This window comes from Equus quagga, chromosome 7 (assembly GCF_021613505.1).
Source record: "Equus quagga isolate Etosha38 chromosome 7, UCLA_HA_Equagga_1.0, whole genome shotgun sequence".
Taxonomy (NCBI): Eukaryota; Metazoa; Chordata; class Mammalia; order Perissodactyla; family Equidae; genus Equus; species Equus quagga.
This window is the reverse complement of record NC_060273.1, coordinates 87247798-87271007: the sequence shown is the minus strand read 5'-3', so window position 1 is coordinate 87271007 and position 23210 is coordinate 87247798. Positions and strand designations below refer to the sequence as shown.

The following is a 23210-nucleotide window of genomic DNA, read 5'->3' as shown; positions in this document are numbered from 1 at the left end:
TACCCTATATTTACTTTTTCTGGTGTTCTTTATTTCCTCTGCCTTTCCATGTTCCAGTCTAGGATGTTTCCTTCCGTTTGAAGAAATTTCTTGAACATTTCTTTACACCAATATTTTGATATAAAGTATCCTGAAGAAGGAATTTCTTCCTCTCATTTACAGAAAAGATACATTTGGGTTGTGGTGGCCCAGTAAATGTAGATTTCAAGCTCAGTATCTTTATGTTAAAAATGTCTTTATTTCATAATCGTTTTTTCTCTAATTTTTATATTGGTGGCTTCCCTCTCACAGTGGACCTCTTCACTTGGTTCGTATTTTTATTTGTGAGCTCATCTTTCGTGGAATTTTTTTTTCTCTGTGGGTATTTTATTCCTGCTGAGATGATAAACTGTCTCATCATAGTGATACAGTCATGTGCCGCATAACGACATTGCAGTCAACAACAGCCCACAAATGCAACAGTGGTCCCATAAGATTAGCACCATGTAGCCTAGGTGTGTCATAGACTATCCCATCTAGGTTTGTGTAAGTACACTCTATGATGTTCACACAACAACAAAATCCCCTAAAGATGCATTTCTCAGGACATATCCCTATCATTAAGCAACGCGTGACTGTGTTTCATTTGTTTTTACTGAACTGACAAGTATTTCCCCAACCTTCTATGATCCCCAAATTGTTTGATCCATTCATAGGTTACATTCATGGCTTACTATTCCTGTGGCTTCACACCTATGCATGATAGTGGCTTGGGGTTTTGATTTGTCAATGGAGTATTTTCTAGCATACCCAGAATTTATTTTGAGCCAGAGTTCCTTCCTGCTTTCCTGCACATGGACTTTTAAAGTTATTTTTAAGTATGTTTGAAGGTAGTTAACAGCAGCAATTCCAGGCTTTCTGATTTGTATATGGATCTCAGTTCTTTACTCACTAATACCTGTCTCTGCAGACGTTTTGAAACCACACGCATTATTTAATAAGACTTGTATCTTATCGGATACCTAGGCTCTGACAGCATCAACTCCAGATTTGAAATTTTTTAAGCTTTATTCTTTTCACTTGGGAATTCTTTTTTTTTCAAGCTTAGCTATGCAATGAAAAATTCGTATATTACATGTTATTTGGCATCTCTGTTTGTTTTCCACAAAAAAAGTCTCAGTCTACCATGATCTGGGAACACATAAACAACATTTTAATGTCTGTACAATTCTGCCTTATTTGACAACAGGGATTCACTATACTTTTTATTAAACTAATACCCTTTTTTTTTTATTAGTGGTCACTTTTTTCATAGAAACTACTATACTGTTAATAAAGTTACAGATTAGTTAAACATTTAAGAGAATCTAGAAGCCTGTTTTTAAAATACGTTTGTAACTATACTGATATTAAACTCATAACTTACATAATTGTATTTTTATATTCCTATATCAGGTCATCATCTTGTCTTTTAATGGTACAGAGGCAGATAATTAGCAAACTAGTAAGGCAAGTTATTGTTTCAAAATATGTTCAAAGTCCAATTTGAATGTAATCATGTTAAATGGGTTTCATATTGTCTGGGGACCATCATTAAATCATTCTAAAAATTTTTTCCAATTTGTGGATGGAATGCATTTTTTTCTTTCTTTCTCTTTTTTTTTTTTGAGGAAGATTAGCCCTGAGCTAACATCTGCTGCCAATTCTCCTCTTTTTTGCTGAGGAAGACTGACCCTGAGCTAACATTCGTGCCTATCTTTCTCTACTTTATGTGTGGGACACTTGCCACAGCATGACTTGACAAGTGGTGTGTAGGTCTGCACCTGGGATCTGAACTGGTGAACCCCTGGCGGCCCAAGTGGAACATGGCGAACTTAACCACTGTACCACCGAGCCAGCCCCTGAAATGCATTTTGATTCTTCAAAATTGCGTTTTTATTTAAGGTCCTGCACTGAGTCACATTTTATATTAATTTTTGTTTTAGGGAATTTCATCTATGCAATTCCTTTAACACTCCTCTTATTGAGGATATACTAAATACACTGTTGATGCAGAGATGTCCACCATGGCTTATACATTTAAAGAACCTAAGTTCTTCCTGAGTAGCATCACCTCTCATGGGCATCTCCTTACCCTTTTCCCTGCTCAGTCCTTTGTTCAGGAATTCCTCTCTCAACTTCCACTGCCTTTCCCTGGCTACCCTCTGCCCTCTCAGTGCTTCCACAAAGTTATTTCCCTTTCTAAAAGCCTTTCCTGCTTTGATTCTCCCATATTATCCTGTGTACATCTTTATGTCTTAATGATCCCGTTTCAAAATGAGTATTTGTGTGGCTTGCACTCCTTAAGGCATACTCAGCATGTACTCATCTTTGTACCTTTGGTACTTGTCACATATTACATTACTTAGGGCTCAAGTAATAGTAAGACTCATAGGTAAATAATTTACTTTATTGGGTACAATCATAGGACAAATAACTTACCAAGGACTGTGCAAGATTTTGTGCCAGGATTTGGAACTCAGGTAGTCTAGCTAATGGTTAAAAGCAACAGTTGTGGAGCTGGCCGACTTACTTTTGTTAGGCTTTATCCATCTGATTGCATAAAAACTGATTTTCCGATTAGTCCCTTACTGTAGCATGCATCCTGTAGGGTTTTAGGCGTCTCTGATCATCTGGGTAGGGTGTATCATATCTCATCCTAGGATAGTGTGTTTTGTTTTCAGATGAGAGATTCTCTTGACTCCTGGTGCATGACTTGATTCATTTTTAGGTGAGAATTTAGAGGTTGTTTTGGTTTCCTTTGTATTTCCAGAATTTTTTGTATTAAAAGACTGCTTTAAAAAGAGTCTGTATTACATCTATCTTTAAATAACAGCTGTGTTAAATCCTTTCTCCTTCTAACCTCTACCCCTTATTATAATAAGAAACATGTGGGTTCTTGAAAGGACCTGAAAAGCTCAGGCTTTTAAACAGAATAATGCAAGTCATTTACATTAGTCATGGTTACAATTATTCTCCATAACTTCCAAGTCAAAGAAAATCTCCTTGGTGTGCCAAATGTAAGAACAATGAAATTCAAATTTATCAGAGTCTTAGTTGAAGATTCTGACTTTACACTTAAAGAAGAATAGGTGTAGAGGGTCGTTTTTGGTTGTTAAATTATAACCTGGTCTCTAAGAAAATCCTTTAATTACTATTCAAATTTCATAGACATGATTATCATATTTATGTCTTTAATTTTCTCATTATAAAGCTATTATAAACATTTACTTGAATTTGTAAAATAGGAAAAGAGGAATAAAAATCACCTATAATCTCTCCACATATTATAATTACTATTAGCAAATTACTATGGTTATGTAGTCTTTTTGATCGCCCATGAGAATGTGCTGGTATGGGTTTTTTAATATTTAGCTGTAATTATACCTCTGTGTCAACATATACGCATCATTTTTTAATTATATTTTATTTTATAGTATAAAATATGTCATATTATAAATTATAATCTTTATCACCATATTTTTTTTTACATGATCACACAATAGTCATTGATTTCTCATAAAGTGGTGAGGAATCTGGGGCCCCCAGAGAGGTCACTGCTCATTCCTTCTCTTCCCCTATACCGCAGGGCTGGTGTTACGAACATACTAAAGTTGTATACCTATTCCATCCTCTTGCTTCCCACTGCTGTTTCTAAATCAAAATCTCTCCTGTCTACAAATAAAACTCTTCATTTGAAGCTGAAGCTCTCAAGCTGTACCATTTTCTCCCTCATTGTCACTGTGATTGATCTCCTTGGATTCTCACTCACATTTCCTATGGATTTTGGCCACAATTCCCACCTTCCTGAGTTCATTGTGATTATGTGCAATTCTGTGTTCATATAATCAGTCTACCCAACACTACTTAATAATTCTTTGACCTCAATCTGGATGACCTCTATCTCTACCCTTCTCTACTCTTATGGCAATAGCTAATCATGTCATAGAATTTCACCTCTGAAATTTTAAATCCCTAAATCTCACCCTCATATCACAGTCTCTAATACTGTTTGAGAAAGTATCTGTTCGTTTTGTTCATTGATGACTCCATTCTCCTGACCACTGCAATCTATTCTCTAAATTATCAGGCTCCCTTTACCTTACTTCTTTACTTATCCAGCACAGAGCCCTACAAGTCCTATCCCTTCTTTCAGTCTCCATTTTACTGCCAACTCTTGTATACTTCGATTCTTCCTTTACACTTGATCTACAAAACCTCAACCCCAATTTAATCCAAATATTACTCTTTTCTGTTTTGGCCATTAGGTTGGATATCACTCAACTGGGGATATTTGTGCCACTCCAGCCTTATGCTCTCCATCCTCAGCTGAACCATATGTTTTCTGACCCATTTACAATAAATATTCTCCTAGTACTTAATCAGCTCTCTTTCCCATTTCTCTCAATTGCTATTCCAAGCTTTTATTTCTTTTCCAAAAGGAACTATTCAACTTCCATCTACTTTTGACCCATGCATCACATAACATTGCCTCCTTTTTCACTTAGACATACAAGAATATCAAAAAGTAATTTCCTTAACTTTACAAGCTATGTCTATGAAAATCCTACAGCCATCGTATTCCATTGTGAAACTGTAAACATTCCTATTAAAGTCAGCAGAGGAAACAAGGAGCCCAATACCACACATGTATTTCAATAGTATGTTGGAAATCCTAGCCATTGTGGTAAGGTTAGAGAAAAATATAGAGAAAATATATAAATATAGAAGAGAAAGAATAATACAGAAGAGATAAGAATTGGAAACAGGTGACAATACTATTTTTATTTGGGAACAGTATATTTGAAGGGGTACAGGAGAAGAAATGTAAAACTTATTAAAGTGACTAAATTTGATATGTATCAAACGGATATATGACATGATGATGACCCACATTAGCTGAGCTTTAATCTGCGTATGGTGATTATTTTAATTGTGGCAAAATATATAGGCATCCTAAGGGAAATTTTGTACCAAACAATGGTCATTGGCATGCTAATTATAGTTGAGCTTAATTTAGTATTTTTTCAGGACATTTAATCTCAAATTATATATTTTTTTAAATCATCAAATGCTTAAGAGAATTTTAATACCCTGAGAGGAGATATTTTTCTTTCCCTCTCCTTCCCTCCCTTCCTCCCTCTTTCTTTCCTTCCTCTTCCCTTCAATTATGACACAAATTCAATTACTCTCCAATCTTTGTTTTTCATTTTTTATGTATTAATAAGTACATGACTTAGCTCTCTTAAAATTCACATTATGTTTAAGAATTTTTAAAAGTTTTTATTTCATTTGTTGCATAATGGAAGTAGATAAAGAATATGTTTTTCTCCTCCTCCTCTTCTCCATTGCCCAACCCCTCTATGTTTATCATTACCTTTGTTTCTCCTTCCTACTTTATCTTGATATAGCCGTAGAGTAATTTCAGTTGCCTTAATAAGCCAAATGAAGTAGTAGGGTTTATCCTCTGTCTATTCATGCTTTAGTCCATCCATCCATCCACCCATCCATTCATAAAGAAGTCATTTCATCTATTTGTAGACTTGAAATTTCTGTCACATCTATTTTAATTTCTAAATATAGAGAGAAAATATTTGTATATATATTTCTTCTCTTGGCTGTTTCTTTCTGTAATTATATTTTAAAAATAACATGTTTATACCACATTTTGCTTAAAGAATATATCTTAATTTTCCTGATAGTCCAGAGGATACCAGGCCTTGACATTCTGCATGACATTTGAATGAGTAGTTGAGGAGTTCAGATATACTTTCAACTAATCTCCATTTTCAACCCCCCAGCAGTGCTTCTCCTCAAACCTTGTGTGCCTCAGGGTCAAGCCTCTTGGGTTCTACTACGTTCATAAAATCCTTGTCTCCTGTCATTTGGGCTGAAGTACCACTAAATCAGTTCATATTCCGCCATGAATCTTCTGTCTTTCCAAAACATGGGCAAGGTGATTTACACTTTTATTTAAATTTAATTATTCTTACCATTATTTTTTAAGTTTCTCAGGAGAGAAAAAAATTCACAAGCAGTCAGCTAACCATCTTTAGCTAGGGGCAACTCTGTACTAAATTGTAATCAAAATAAATGTTCACTGGTAGATGGACTCAAAGTTGAGTTCAAATCCCCATTCTATCATAGTTAGTAGTCATGTGATCTTTGGCAAGTCATTTTGCTGGTCCAGGCACTAATTTTTTCATAAAAAGAGCTTAAATGTATTTTATAAGGACATGAGAATAAGAAAACATACATTTAATTCAACAAATACTAGATATTTTAATAACTTTTGTTATTTGAAAATGTTTTAAAATTTATGTGTGTTTTTTTTTTTTTTAAAGATTGGCACCTGAACTAACAACTGTACAACTGTGGCCAATCTTTTTTTTTTTCTGCTTTATCTCCCCAAATTCCCCCTGGTACACAGTTGTATATCTTAGTTGCAGGTCCTTCTAGTTGTGGCATATGGGACGCCGCCTCCATGTGGCCTGACGAGCGGTGCCATGTCCGCGCCCAGGATCCGAACAAGTGAAACCCTGGACCACCGCAGTGGAGCGTGCGAACTTAAACACTAGGCTATGGGGCCGGCCCCCTAAAATTTATGTTTGGAAGATTACAATTCCTTGTGTTAAATGATATTTACTCAAGGATATATCTTAATTATTAACATAGTACATAAATCTTTGACTAAAGAATATCGATGATTTCGGATATTATCATCTTTACTGGTAATTTAAACCAAAAGGTCAAATATCTTGCTGAAATTCTTATCTTAAAAAATATTTCAGTATCATATACTTCTAGTCAGACCATCTTATTAGCCAAGAAATTTTCAAAGGAAACATTTTCAGTCTTCCAAATATCACAGATAGTTTTTATGTCACATTAGTTAAAATGATATTAAGACTGTCCTGTGTGTGAATAGATAAAGAAGCTGTGGTATATATACACAGTGGAATACTATGCAGCCATAAGAAGAGATGAAATCCAGCCATTTGTGACAACATGGATAGACCTTGAGGGAATTATGCTAAGTGAAATAAGGCAGAGGGAGAAAGTCAAATACCATATGATCTCACTCATAAGTAGAAGATGAAAACAAGGACAAACAAACGCATAGCAACAGAGATTGGATTGTTGGTTACCAGAGGGGAAGCGGGAAGGGAGGAGGGTGAAAAGGCACACATATGTGGTGATGGGTTATAATTAGTCTTTGGGTGGTGAACATGGTGTAATCTACACAGAATTTGAAATATATTAGGATGTATGTGTGAAAGTTAAAAAAAATGACTGTTCCATTTGTAATTTTTTTTTAGGGTATTTCTTTGAAACTAGATTCTTTACAAGTATTGAGAAATATTTAACATAATCATTGCTTTTTCTAAGTTGTGACTATTAATTTACCTTACATGACAATGAAAAGTGGTATTTATAAAATGTATTCTTTTAATATGACTTTTAAGAATGAGACAATTGATAAAATAATTTCATCTAAAATATGAAATTGAAAAAAATATTAACAGCTTAGTTGAGTGACTTAGACTTAGGCATTCCCCCCCAAAATTCCATTTATAAGGGCTAGATATCACAGTTTAATATTAACATATTTGGGTAGAAAAACTATTATCTTTCATTTCTTCTACTAATACCTAGCACAAATGATTGCATTTTAATTCTGATGTATGATAATTAATGTCTGTGTTTTCTAGGTATAGCTTACTTGAGTGGAATGTGTAGTGAAAAGAGAAAATGTATTATTGCTGAAGATAATGGCCTGAATCTTGCATTTACAATTGCTCATGAAATGGGTCACAAGTAAGTAAAAATTCTGGCTATGCTACTATATTAGCATACAACCTTGTTATTTGAGTTATTGAATTGCATGCATATCTTTTCATTTTTTTCTTGGGGCTCAAGTTTTTGAAAAATTAGGGAAACAAGAAGAGGAAGAGATCATCTAAATTTAATGAGTGTCTTCTGAGTGTTGTAACCATTCCTGAGGCTTTGAAAATCTTATTACATTACTAAAATCCTCATCAGGGCAATTATTATACAACACATGGTTCATTTCACTATGCATTTCCAAATGATGTAAGCATTGCAATAATTATGACACTACAAAGTTGTATATTATTCAAACATTCAAGGAAAACATTTTGTACAAGTATAAAAATACTTCCAGTCTATAATAGTACCTATTTTTGTTGTTACCCTACATGGAGTAAAGAAATTAATCCGTTTGGTTTAGGCATAATGTATTTGAAAGAGAATTATACTGGACACACAGTTAATATGGAGTGAACATTAACTGTGCCTCAGGTACAATTCTAAGCACTTTACATAGATTATTCACTTAAAGCTCAGAAAAGCAAGGATCTCATTTTGCAGATAATATTAATAGCTATAATAATTAGTAGTAGCAACACTTTTACAGCGCTTACTATGTGCCAGGAACATTTGTACATGCTCTATATGTCCCCACAGCATCCTTGTGAGGTAGTGCTATTAGAGTACCCATCTTACAGGGAGAAAACTGAAGTATAGAAAAGTTAATTTACCCTCCCAAAGTTATAAAAATATAAGTGTTGGAAGGAGGATTTGAACTCAAGTCATCTAACTCAGGTCATACTATTCTGAATTTCTACATTAAGTTATCTGCTATCTTTGGGCCTTTGATCTCTCATCAGTAAAATGGGGATAATATCTGTTATGAGGTTGGTTTGGGATTCAAATTACATAAGAACTATGCACATATTTACAGGAAGTATATTATAGTAGAAATCGTATGGGTTAGGAAATCAGACTTAATTTTGACTATAGGCTTCCCTACATGCTAGCAGTATCAGCAGTACAAATGAAAAGTATTTTAATTGGACTCAGATTTAGTGAGGTCCTACTCAGGGAGGTGATCTTTATGGAGGCCTCTTTGGTCAAAGACATATTTAGTTTGGCCGGCTGTGTTTAGAAAAATTGAATCAGTTGCCAACATTAAAAAGTATAAATTTGACATAAAAATTCAAATTTCCAGACCTGGCAGCATTAGACCCACAGTCCCATATGGCAACCATTCCTTGGAGCTGAGTAGCGTCTGTACCCTTTAGACTGGGCCCATCGTTCCCAACTCATCACAGGCTGTAGCACTCTAGTGTCACGCACCCAGCTTACTTCATTTTCATTATGTGCCTGGACTCTAGACAATTGAATAAAGTTGAATTGACTGTGGAATTTGATTGGTATAAGAAAGCTTAGAAAAAATTTTTATGTGACATAATCGTGTTTGTTTAAACTGAAGTATAAGAAAATTGTTGTCATAATTATACAGTTCAATGAATTATCAAAAATGGAATATATCCATGTGCCCATAATCCAGTCCAAGAAATAGGGCATTATCAGCAGTGATTGATTTTTGATGTGACTATTTTAAATGTGTGGATATGCTTTCAGTGTTTCCAACGCAGGCTCTCAGTCTTCAGTTGATGCTTTAGAATATAGGAGTTTGTTATTCAAAAAAAAGAAACAAAAAAGCTAAATACACTTTAAAAGATAAATCCTTTAGAGAAAGTACACAATGCAATAACCTCATTCAATATTTCACCCGAGGAATGATAGGATTTAGATCCTTAACTCCAATACATTTTTCATAATTTACAGGTATTTCAGTTTAATCAAACTAGGAAAAACCGTGTGCATCCTTTAAATGAAAAATGCTGAGAATAATGTTTAGAGGCAAGAAAAGTTATTATTAAAATTTTTTTAAACAATAAGTGCAAATTAATTATAAATACAATTCTTATAAATGCAAGGTTCTGAATAATTTTAATTTTCACTCTTTAACTATACATAACAGCTTGATATTACAAGCACTCTGAGTACATTTTATGAAAGACATTAAATAATTTTGTCAGGTACCCTGAATAGTAGAGGGTACTCTACTATTTAAAGTAGAGGTACTTTAAAAAGTAAAATTACTTTTTAAAGACAGATATATAAAATTAATTTCTTCAATCCCTGTTGTAATCTAAAATGTAAGAAAAACATTAATTAAAGGACTCAACCCACAAGTTACTTTATTACCATGCAAAGGCTTCGTCAAGAACCCACAACTACTTAAACAAAAAACTAAATGATATAATTTAAGGAGAGACCACTTCAACTTTATGTAGTAGAAACATTGGTTTATGACCAGGAACTCAGGTTGGAATGGCTAAAATGGTAGTAAAATATCATTTTATTTGACTTTTATAGAACTGTACCCAAAATCAATAGAGATGTGCCAAAGGTATGTGTAATGCTTGATGGATTAAGACCAGGACATGTGATATATGTTGAACTACTTAGTTGCTGAAAGTTCTCCTCACCAGTAAGCAGTGTTTGTCTCAAAAGTAGAGGTTAGTATGTTCTTGATGCTAGAGAGTGGGAGACACTAGCAGTGAGAATAATGGTGTCTTTATGAAGAACAAAAAAAACAAACAACCAGGAGGGAGTTCATCTAAATAAGTTACATCATCATCATCCAGTGTAAGATATAAAGCACAATAAAAGAAAAATATAGGAAGAGGAAATAAAAAACAGTGTTCATATACACATAGCTTCTTAAATCAGGATAGTTTTCATAGATATTAGATAATTATATCCATGGATCCTGTGTGTGCGTGTAACACACACACGCACAAATCAGCGAGCTCTTTTACTTAGAGGTACATTTAAGAGTCAGCTACTTAAGTGAAACTATTAAATTCTTTTTTTATTATTTCTTATGTTGTTATAACTTCTTCCAGTATATTTCTTAATATAGGCAGAGAATGAGTCATATAATTCTGCAACCCACAATTTTAGAATGGTAGAATGATTCCATTTAAACTTGTCAGTTCAAGAATTGCTTTATAGTCATACATAAAATGTTTTTAAACTGATTTGGGATGAGTATATTTATGTTTGTTGCCTTAAATTTGATTTCTAAAAGATTCCACTGCAACTCCACATATAGTTGGAAAAGTCAACGTGGGCCACCAAATAATAAAAAATGACTCTTGAGGGTGAGAATTTGAGTATGGAGGAGAAAAAAAAATCCTTCTTTTACTATTGCAAAGGAATCTTAAACGATGTCTGAAAAAATGTATTGAGGTTTTCCTTTGGGAAATTACCAATTTAAAAAATCTTACATTAATTATATAATTAATAAGTAAGTTAGAATTCATAGCAAGAAAGAGGAAATAAATGATTTATACCCACATTTTATGATTTCTTTTCAAATTACTTTCTTTCCTAGACAATTGGTCAAGGGAATGATTATTTTTATTGTAACCAAACTTTTTGGCCATGGAATGTTTTTATCGGTATGAAATGTTTTTATACTCGTAAATTACAAATGGAATCTTCAGTAATGTACTGTGATGAAGGCTAAAACTATATTTTTATAAATAAAAATACCTTAGCAAATTGTTAATGAATTTGACAGGGTTTATTGAGTACATATGTGCAGTCACGTGTCACTTAACGATGGGGATGCATTCTGAGAAATACGTTAGGTGATTTTATCATTGTTTGAACATCATAGAGTGTACTGAAGGGGAACAAAATTTCCCACCCCAAAATGTGTCTCTTTAACATGAGGATTATTTTAGGCCGATTATTTTTAAGAAACAAAAGACAAAGATTTTCTTATTATGTTCCCTTTAACTACCTAAAAGAATTCAGACAAAAAAAAAACCTATCTCAGGAAGCAAGCTCTCACCTTAGCATAAACATGGACTAGGTGGTAGAGTGGGAGGAAACCAGAAAAGCCTGTTTGTTGGACTCCCCTCTCTGTTTCTGTTCGGGCAAAGAAACACTTGTTTTCCAAATGTTTGCTCCTTTTCACTTACCTGTGAATTGCCTTCCTTCAGTTTGAAGTCCTTGACTCTTCCCACCCGCAACATTTTCTTTTATCTTTAGCTGAGGATGGTATTTAAGGTGAGGGCTTCGACCATTTTGGCAAATTACTCAGTTTTCCTGGGTTTTTCCCATGTATACATGTTATTAAACTTTTGTTTGTTTTTCTCCTGTTAACCTGTCTCGTGTCAGTTTAATGCTTAGACCAGCCAGAAGAACGTTATGAGACTGCTGTTGTATATGCAGAACATCATTGACTGAAATGTCATTATGTGGTATATGGCTGCATACACATCTTCACTCTATTTTATATATTCTATATGATGTTTATGAACAAAAGTTTGTTAAAGCAAGAGATTTTGCTTTTATTTCAAGCCATAATTTATTGTTAATATATTAATCATGGTTAGATTGCTGTGTTTGGAGAGACTGTCTCCAAAAACACCCACAAGTTCAATGATTTGCTAGAAGGAGTCACAAAATTCAGCAAAGCTGTTTTACTCATAATAATAGTTTATTACAATGAAAGGATATAGATTAAAATCAGCAAAGGAAAAAGGCACACAGGGCTGGGTCCAGGAGACACTTGACACAAGCTTTTATTTGTCCTCTTCTGGTGGAGTTGTGGAAACAGTGCTTAATTCTCTCAATAATAATGTTGTGAAGCTAACCTGAGCATTGGTATCCAGAGTTTTTACTGGAGTTTGGTCATATAGGCATGGCTGACCACCCATAAGGCAGACGTTCAGTCTCTATCCCCTCCAGAGGCCAAACTGGCCTTAGTTCCCCAACATAAATCACGTTGTTAGTATAAACTAGTTGGCGTGTCCCAAGGCCCCCAGGTAAACAAAGATGCTCTGATCAGGCAGGATATTCCGAGGGCTCAGAGGTTACCTCTCAGGAATCAGGCAAGCACGAGACCTTTCTCTGGGATGTGCAGGTTTTGGGCCACCCAAACTTGCAGAGTTAACTCTTTACTGCACAATTACACAATATTCTTAGAGTCTTAGAATATCATATTTATATTAGGTTGCTAAAGGCCATCTAATAAAAATAATAGTCTTCTTTTATTAGTAGACATTGTGCTAAATACTGTGTTTTCATATCTAATCCAATCTCACAAAAATCTGGAGCTAGTTATTGTTGTTATCATCTTTTTACCACTGAGGAAACTGTAGCTAATAGAGATTAATTTTTCAGGAGTTCTTTTGATATTAAGGACATTCTTTTTTTGATCAAATATTTTGTTAAGATTTTTCTAGTTCTCTTAGTGAATTTAATCTTGTTTTTTAATGTTTTTGACCTGCAGTGTTTTTTTGGTAGTCAAATTCCGTATTATCTTTTATTATTTCTTCTATAGCTTTTTGCAATTAGAAGTGCTTCCTCATTCTACAATTAGGGAAACACACTTTTGTCTAGTTGTTTTATATTTTCTTCTTCTCTCTCTCTTTCTTTCCACTCTCTTCTCTCTAGCCATTTAACACTAGAAGGCCATCTAGAATTTTATTTTAGTGTATGTAGTAAAGTTCTCTCCATTGAATTTGATTTTCTTATTAACTGCTAAATAAATGATCTTACTATTCAAAATGTGGTCTGTGATGAGATAAGGAGCTATGCCAGAATATAGCACATTGCTTGCTTCATTGAAAAAGTCTTGAAATAAAAAAAAAAAGTCAGTTGAACTAAACTGTGTGCTTAGCAGTGTAGCTGATTTACATTCCAGCACCAGCGACTAATCTAGATAAAAATCTATAGAAAAGCGTGCACCTAATGGCAGCCAGGCACTGACCACTGTCTGAGTAGTCCTGCCACATAACACTTATTCATTCTAAGTCATTGTTGCATAGGAAGTCACATTTGATGTGCCAGACAGCAGTCATTATTTTTAGCCTGAAAGATGGTCTGTACTTGAATTGTGTATCTGTGTCCTCATATATTTGTGAAGTACTTTCAGACAAAGTCTGTGATGAAATCCATTGCAAATAATAAAAGTTATTCTTTTGTATAAATACTTAGTACAAAAAATTTATATAACAAATAAAAATTTATATAACAAAAAAACTAGATGTATAAACACTATATATGGTTTATATTTTTTGTTATAATATTTGTTATATGTATCTGTTATATATATAATTATATAATATATAATTATATAGCAAAAATATAATATATATATCATATATGCATATCACATCCTTTTTTCTTTAGGAACACAAATAATTCAGTCCTCTTTATGAATTCTAACCAAAAGTAAAATAACTCTTAATATCTGATTAGCTTTTACTAAAATTTAGCCCCAAGTCTTAGATATTGTAAAATATATACTTTATCAGGGAAGTAATAATGTTAAAGATAATCGTTAATAATATAATCCTGTGAGTATTTTTATGGTCTTGCTCTAAATCTCCAGATTTATTGGACAGCAAAACGTTGCGTTGGCTTAGCACGTTGAGACCAAAGACTTCTGTTCCCACCTGAAGAAGGAAGGCAATAATATTAGCTTTATTTTAGAGATGATGATTGCCAGCGCTCACACAGCTAATAAGTGCCTCGGTGGATCTTTAAAGTCAAATCTGTCGAAATCCAAAAACCAAGTTATTAATTACTGTGCTATGCCAGAAATGCTGAAGGGCGCTTCTAACTAACTTAACTTTACTCGAATTACTTCTGGACTGGCTCTGAATTATCTGTCCCCACCTTCTCTCTTCAGCCATACTTCATACTATACTCCCTCTCATTCTCGGCACTGCAGTCACATTAGAGTTCTTACAGTTTTTCTAATGTGCCATCGTTCTTCACATCACAGGACATTGCACATGCCACTCCCTCTGCCGAGAATACTCTTACTTCCTATCTTTGAGTAATTATCTCCTACTGAATATAATTTTTATATCATGTCAATAATCATTTCCTACGTATGTGTTCTGTGTAGATCAATCTCCATATTAAACACTTAATGGCACCATCTCTTTATAGACATACATTCATTCATCTGTTAGATATATGCTTCATAGGCTGTAAGCTCCAAGAGGTAATGAACCATGCCTATTTTTGATTATCATGAAATTACTAATGGATTTGATAGTGCTTGTTACGTTCTAGGTATTCAGTAAATATGTATAAAATAAATGAATGCTTTAATATAGTAATTATCTTAGTAAAATATTCTTATGCATAAAATTTCAGTGAAAATTTATTAGAGAAAAGAAGCTGTATCCACATTCAAATTGTTTAAAATGTTTTTAGATATTGTATGAAACTTCTAATAAGTTATCAGGTAAAGTTTTATAAAAATAATATCATGTATTTTGAAATATACCCAAGGCCACATGGAGTGAGACTTTATTCCACTATGCATGTGCAGAAATGACTCCCCGTGCCCTAGAGGTACTCTCCTGTGAAGTCTTCCTATCACAGTAAATGGAAGCTCCATTCTTCCAGTTGCTGAAGGTTTAATGCACTCTGGTGGAAAGGAGTCAAAGCTGCATAACCCCTTACATGGCAATGTGTATCTCCAGTCAGCTGGAAGCAAAAGGTTTTCTTCAGGATATCGAGTGAAAAAGAATGCATCAGGATCAACCAGATTCTAATGACATAGCTTCAAAACATAAAGGCAGACATTGACAAAGCAGAGAAATAGATAGAACCACAATCATAGTAGGAAGTTTTAACATAGTTCTCCAAGTGAACAGAAAGACTTGTATGGCAGAGATTTGAACAACTAAAAGGATCAATTTCTTGGGCAGATGTAAAACCTGCAGCCCAGGGGCCCGGCCGCATGTCCTAGTGGTTAACTTTGGCATGCTCCAGTTTGGCGGCCTGGGTTCGCTGGTTCAGACCCCAGGCACAGACCAACACCACTCATCAGCCATGCTGTGACGGCTACCCACATATAAAGTAGAGGAAAATTGGCACAGATGTTAGCTGAGGGCTAAAGAAGAAGAAGAAGATGAAAAAAAAAAAGTCCTGCAGCCGATAAATGAAGAATACCTACTCTTTTAAAACACAGTAGATGTTTACGAAGAATGACCACATATTGTTTTATTCTACAAATCTAAACAAATTTCAAAAAGTGATATACAGATGAATTTTTATGATCATAATACAATCAAGTTAAACAATCAATAAAGAAAGAAAATGAAGAAATATATTCATTAAGAGGCTGGCCCTGTGGCTGAGTGGTTAAGGTTCTGCATGCTCTCTTTCAGCAGCCCAGGTTTGCAGGTTCAGATCCTGAGTGCAGACCTGCTCCACCTATCAGCCATGCTGTGGTGGCATCCCACATATAAACAATGGAGGAAGGTTGGCATAGATGTTGGCTCAGGGCTAATCTTCCTCAAGCAAAAAAAGAGAAGGATTGGCAATGGATCTTAGCTCAGGGGAAATCTTTCTCACCAAAAAAAAAAAAAAAAAAAAGAATTACGTACATTTGGAAATTTACAGTTATATTTTTGAAAAACTCATAGATTAAAGAAGAAATCATTAGGGAAGTCAGAATATTCTCAGATTTAAACAATAACAAATAATACTGTTTAGCAAATTTGTAGCATGCAAATAAAGCAGTACATTAGGGAAATAAGTAGCGTTAATACACATAAAAATTAAATGATGAATTAATGACCTAAGTTTTCCAACTAAGAAGTTGGAAAAATAACAACGAAGTAAAAGAAATTAGAAGGAAGAAATACTAAGAGTAGGAACTAATAAAATAGCAAAATGAATTAAAAATGGTAAAAGCCAAAATTAGATCCATGAAAATGCAAATAAAACTGACAAATACAAGACTGATCAAGAAAAAAGGGGCACAATTCAACAATATTAGAAATGAGAAAAGGAGGCATAACATGGATACCAAAATTAAAAAGATACTAAGACAATATATGGAATACTTTTGTGGCAAAAAATAAAAAACAGGTTAAATGGGAAAATTTCTAAGAAAATGTAATAGAAGAACATAAAGCTCTACAAAAATTGAATCAGCATTTTAGAATCCTCCCAAAGAAAAACACCAGTTCAGACCTAGAAATAGGTTCAAGGAATTAATAATGTTAATATTAATCTAATTTTTCTAGAAAATGAGGGAACACCCTCCAACTTATTATTTGAAGCTAGTATTAATGTAATATAAAAAATCAAAAAAGGACAATTATGAGGAGGAAGATTACAGTCCTTTCTTATCTGAGAATTATGCAGAAATGACAAAGAAACATTTTTTTAAAAAGCAGTGTATAAACAAAGGTAATACAACAGAATAAAGTTGGCTTTATATCAGGATAGCAAAGGTAGTTTATTTTTTTAAAAATCTTAATCTCCACATTAAGAGATTAATGGTAAAAACTGCAGTATCTCAATAAAACCAGAAAAAAATCCAATAAAATAAAATTTACTCCTCTATATTTACCAGAAACAATGGGAAAAGTCATTCTTAATGGTGAAATACTAGAAACATCCTCTACAAAGTTAGGAAAGTAACAAAGATCTTACTATATCTGCTTCTGTTTGTGTACTGGGACTACAAGCAAGTACAGCATGGCAGAAAAATAAATAAAAAGTGCAAGAATGAGAATGGAAGAAAAAGCTCTTTCAATTTCTAATATGATATGATTGCCTACATAAAAACGTGACATAATGTAAAAGTGAAGTATGAAATAGAGTTTAGTAAGGTAATTGGATATAAAATAAATATACAAAAATCAGCTGTCCACACAAAAATGCAAAATATCATTAAGAAAGGATACTATTGGGGCTGGCCCCGTGGCCGAGTGGTTAAGTTCGCGCGCTCCGCTGCAGGCGGCCCAGTGTTTCGTTGGTTCGAGTCCTGGGCGCGGACATGGCACTGCTCGTTGGGCCACGCTGAGGTGGCGTCCTGCATGCCACAACTAGAAGGACCCACAACAAAGAATATACACCTATGTACCAGGGGGCTTTGGGGAGAAAAAGGAAAAAAAATAAAATCTTTAAAAAAAAAAAAAAGAAAGGATACTATTTACTGTAGCAATAGAAAACACAAAGTACTTAGGAATAAATTTAGCAAAAGATAGTAAAACATTTACCCTTATTAAAATTTATTAAATTACACCTTTAACAATGAAAATATACCATGTTTGTGGATAAATGCAATATCTTATAATGTCAGTTCTGCTGTAAATGGATGTAAAGGTTCATGAAAATTCCAATAAATATATCATCACAACTTCTTTTATGGAATTTGACAGAGTATTTCCAAAATTTATATATAGGTGCAAATTGCCAAAAATAGACAAAACATTCTTAGAGAAAGAAGAGATGAAAGTGGAGGCAAAGACAGAAGAGAATGAGGAGGAAAATAATATGAGAATCTTGCTCTGCCAGAAATCAAGACCTGTTATGAAACTATAAACTAAGACATATTTACATTTATGCAGATGTAGGCAGTTTAAACCAAAAGAACGAAATACAGAGTCATAAACAGGCTCGTGCCTATGTGAAAACCTGATGTCTGACCAAGGTGTCATTGCAGATCAGGAGAGAAAGTTGACTGTTCAGAAAAATATGATCGTGCAGTTGGTTTTCTACATGTATAAAAATGAAATTGAACACCTTTTTCAGATCATTTCTAAAAATCAATTCTGGATAAAATAAAGACTGATATATCACAGATAAAACTTTAACAGAAAATATGTGAGAGTATCTTTAGGACTTCAGGATTGAAATTATTTCTAAAACAGCACAGTTTTTTGCCTGCCTTCTTTTTGAAGGCAGAGGAATAACATCTGATAGAGAAGTCTGACATGGATCTTAGAATTGTTGTTCAGATTTCTTGTTTGTATGATGGTTTCTCTTAAAACCTAAGTTATGTTAGACTACGTAACCTCCATACAGACATACACACATATATTGTATATATAAACATGTATATTACATGTATTTATTTTCATGAAAATATTTTACAATTTTAAAATGAAAGTAAAACTAGAAAAAAGTGGGAAAATGAGCATTATTTGTATAATTGGAAAATTCAGGATAATCTAACAAACCTATTAGAACAATAAGAGAATGCTTATTGACCTGTTAAAAAAAAAGACTTTTCTTTCCAATATATAAGCAACAGCCACTTGCAAATTATAAAGAAAAAATTCCATTTATATTGAAGATAGCAAAAAATTAAATAAAAAAGATAAAATACCTAGGAATATACTTACAAAGGAATGTACAAGACTTATAAAAAGAAGAATTTCTAACCACACAGAGAGTCATAAAAGTGGTTTAAGTAGATGGAAAGATATTTTCTGATTTGGGTTAGGAACAGTCAGTATTATAAAATGACCGTTATCTACATATAAATGTAATGTGATCTGCCCAAAAATGCCAACAGAATTTCCTTTTCTTTTTTTTATTAGACATACTGATTATAGAGTCCATATGGAAAAAATCAACATAAGAAATTTCTTGTTAAAAAAGAAAAAAGGCGCAGAGGAGGAGGGTGAACTCTGTCAGATATTAATACATTTCATAGTAGATAAAGCAGTTTGTGCTGGCGCTGAATAAGCAGACAAGTCAATGGAAGAGACAGTAAAAAATCCATTCATAAGCAAGGAATGATGTGGGAATGTAGCAAATAATAAAAACTGCACCTACAATCAGTGGAAGGAAATGAATGATCCAGTAACAGAAGTAACATGAATCTGATTCTCTACCTTAGACATTACATCAGAAGGTACCAAAATGATTCTGTACATTGAGATTTTCTGTTTTGTTGGCTTTTTTTTCCTTTTTTTGTCTTTCAATAGGGAATCTATTTGATTCTGGATATAAAATCTAGAAACATTTGAGGAAAAGTCACGTAAAATTAACTCAAAATTAAATATCAACACAAAGAAAAAGAATAATACTTAGACGGTAAATCACAATCAGTGAAAGTATTTGCAACATATATGACAAAATAATATTTTCCTTAATATAAAAAGAGCTCTTACAAATGAAGCCACAAAATGACCAAAGCCCCGTTAGAAAAATACCACGTTGCTCATAGAGATGTATCCATGGCTTCTGTGAAAGAACCTTAGCATCATTTGTAGAATGCCAATTCAGATCACCAAGCAATTCTGCTGTCACCTCTCAGGTTATATAAATCTATACAGTGGAACCCATATTCACACCCACTATAAGGACCATGTGCTTCCATTGGTAAGAAAATTCTTTCTGCCCTCTTCCCTTATTTTCTCCTCCTCTTCTTTCAGATCATTTCTTCAGAGAATTACTCCATGGGTAGGTTAAATCTCTTAAATCTCTTTTATAGGTTCTATGTAATTTTCATTCTTAATTTTTTCACAGCTGCAGGTTTACAAAATTTGTATGATTATTTGACATCTAATTAGATTGTGCTTCCTGAGGACAGTGTCTGTGTCTTGTTTTTTTTGTTTCTATTGCTGTTATTTAACATTGTATCTCTAACAGCTCTCATGTGCTCCGTAAATAGATATTAAGTGATGTTTTGATAACAGTGTAAGTGAATGAAAAATGTTGGAATGTGTGGAAACAGATATTCTGATACATTTTTGAGAGGAGTGGACAGTGGTGCAATATTTTTGGAGGCCATGTGGCACTGCTTATCCAAATTTAAATAAAGGACTGCTGTGAATAGGGTTTCAGCTCATTTTGCCAGCTTTGAGTATACCACATTTCAAGTTATAATTTCATTTGTATTTGTGATTCTTTGCTTACTAGAATGGTTGAACATCTCACCTTTTGCTGACTTGCTAAAGTTAGCCCCATTACTTTAAAAATATGTAGCCTATAAAAATAATCACAAGGACTCGAGTATGGTCACTGTTTTACATGAACAAAACAGTATTTATTTTATGACCATTTAGTATCTGATGGCTCAACACTTTCTTTTCGTAATTATGCTAAGTACCCTTTTAAGATATGTTATATTCCTGTAATAATACTCTGGACATAAAGTTGTGGACAAAATTATTTGTCTTGAAGTCAGAATATGATATAGTTTTGTAATTTGACTTTAGCATGTTTATCATAATTTATACTTGTACTAGATAAGATCAAGAAAATAAAAAAACTCTAGTAGAGTTCTATATTTTTACAAGTTAAAAGAAACTGTATTAAACATATACAATTTATTCACTGATTAAGAATCTCATATAGTAATTAGATTGTCTACTTCATAGAGATGTTGAGTCCTGATAAAATTACATAAATTAGGGCAATTTAGTTATAAATCATGTCATTATAAAAATATAGAACAGTGTTTGATATGGCCAGAAACACTTATGTGTTTTTGGGTTTTGTTTCACTTTTTGAACCAGGGGAAAAAGGCTAATATATATTACTAAACTTTGGCGTGGAGACATGGCTTTTCCAGCAAGTTAGCAATTCAAGAGTTTCTTCAGAACTGAGCAGCTAATGAGGCAATAAATATGCAAAGTTAGCTCCTTGAAGGCAATAAATATTTGGGGCACCTGCTAAAATTTTAATTATTGCCAGAGTACCAAGAATGCAGATGCCTTGTTACTAATAAGCCTTTGAAATCAATGACATTTGCTTACATACTCTGCTGGAAATTGTGCCTGAATTCTACCAAGCATAGGACCAGGTTGTAAACTTGCATCTTCAGACATCTGTATTTCTGTTATTGGCATCAATATTGCTATCAGTTCTTTGGTTGAAACATCTTTAACTCTTTCTCCCCTTCATTCCTCTCATAATCAGTTGCCAAATTCTATTCTTCCTTCATCTGAAATAGCTATCCCATCTGTCGATTCCCTCTTCTCTTATTCCCCAGGCTTGGACTACTGCAATACCTGTCTCACTGGTTTCCTTGCCTCACCATTTTATCTTTGTAATCTATCTCACACATTAGTTAGATTTCAAGGTCTGAATCATGGTACTGATCTTCAGTCCAGAAATCTTTATTGCCCCTTACCACGTAATGGATGAACTCCAAATTCCTTAGCCTTAGATTCATGACTTTTGTAGAGTAGTCCCAGTCTACCTTTCTGACTTTATAATCCACTTCTCTATTTCATGAATGCAAGCAATCCATAATTTTCAAACTTCAGGTCTTTATTAATACTTTTTCACTGTCCCAACTCCCAGCCTTACTAATCTATATCTCTTCCAATTTTACTTATCCATTAATGGCCAGGATAAATGCTATCTTTTTGTGAAATTAGACCTGAAAGTCTGGCTGAAAATATATTTCCTTTTTCAACTTCCTTGCTCTATTTATTGCAAATATCACTGTCACTTAATTTCTACTATATACTGATTTTTTTCTGAAATTTACACACACACACAAACACACACACTCAACTGGACAGCAATCTCTATGAAAACAAGATTACTATCTAATATGTTTTTTCTCCCACAGCACAAAGTTGAGTGCATTGTATATTATAGGCACTCAAACATTTGTTGTATGAATGAATAAGCATTTGTTGTATGAATACTCATCTGTTGGACAGGCATCTTGAGATCCAGAGTAGAAGGCAGTTGAGTTCCAGAAGTAGAGAAGAGGAATTAGTTTGGATCAAGGAATGCAGCTGGCTTGACTGAGTAAAAGAAAATGCAGTTTTATGACTTAACAATTATAAATATGGCAAAATACTTTTCCTTTTGATACATGATGACATTTTAAATTCCTATATAAAATAAACAATGTGGAAATACAATAGTTAAATTATATATCAGTTAGGCTGAGTCTACTTTGAAGTCTGGTGGCAGGCCTGTCTAACTGTTTCATGCAAGTCCTGAAGCCATGGACTCGGAAGGGCCAAATCCAGCAGTTTTAGCAATAGGACTATTTAATATAAAATTCTAATTCAATAAGAAGCTAACATATGTCCCAGAAGACATCCTGTCAAACATAAATTTGGCTTCTCTCCTTCAGCTTGCCTGAAGAGTGCTTTTTAGAAGGGTATAAAATTTTTGCCTTTCATTTTGCATTGATGTGCATCAGTATATCTACTGTAAAAAAGAGAAGACACATTCTAAAGGGAGAGTAGACAAACAGCATGAAGTAAATAGGAAATGAAGATAAAGGCAACATGTTATCATCTAAGACTGTTAGAATGGGAAATACATGAAATAATAATAGATTGCTATAATAGACAAAAAGCAAATATACTTCTACCTCTAGAAGTCCATTGCTCCTTAAAATGTTCAAAATTAATTATTCTCTAATTAATTTCCCTTGACCCACTAAAATTGGTAATGGCTACATGTAATTTTACTGTTCCTACGTTGTACTTGTTAGAATTCCCAGTAGCAAAAGTCTCAAATATCTTCCTCTAGCACACCTGCCATGGGTAAAGTTA

At 33.6% G+C, this 23210-nt stretch overlaps 1 protein-coding gene across 1 annotated transcript in view; it reads left to right on the top strand.

Annotated features, from left to right (window-relative positions):
• ADAMTS19 (ADAM metallopeptidase with thrombospondin type 1 motif 19) overlaps positions 1-23210 on the top strand; it is a 236109-nt gene that overhangs the window by 99517 nt on the left and 113382 nt on the right. The window contains exon 8 of the mRNA XM_046668387.1: positions 7731-7836. Within this exon, the coding sequence (XP_046524343.1) occupies positions 7731-7836 (106 nt within the window). The remainder of the gene's footprint in view (positions 1-7730; positions 7837-23210) is intronic.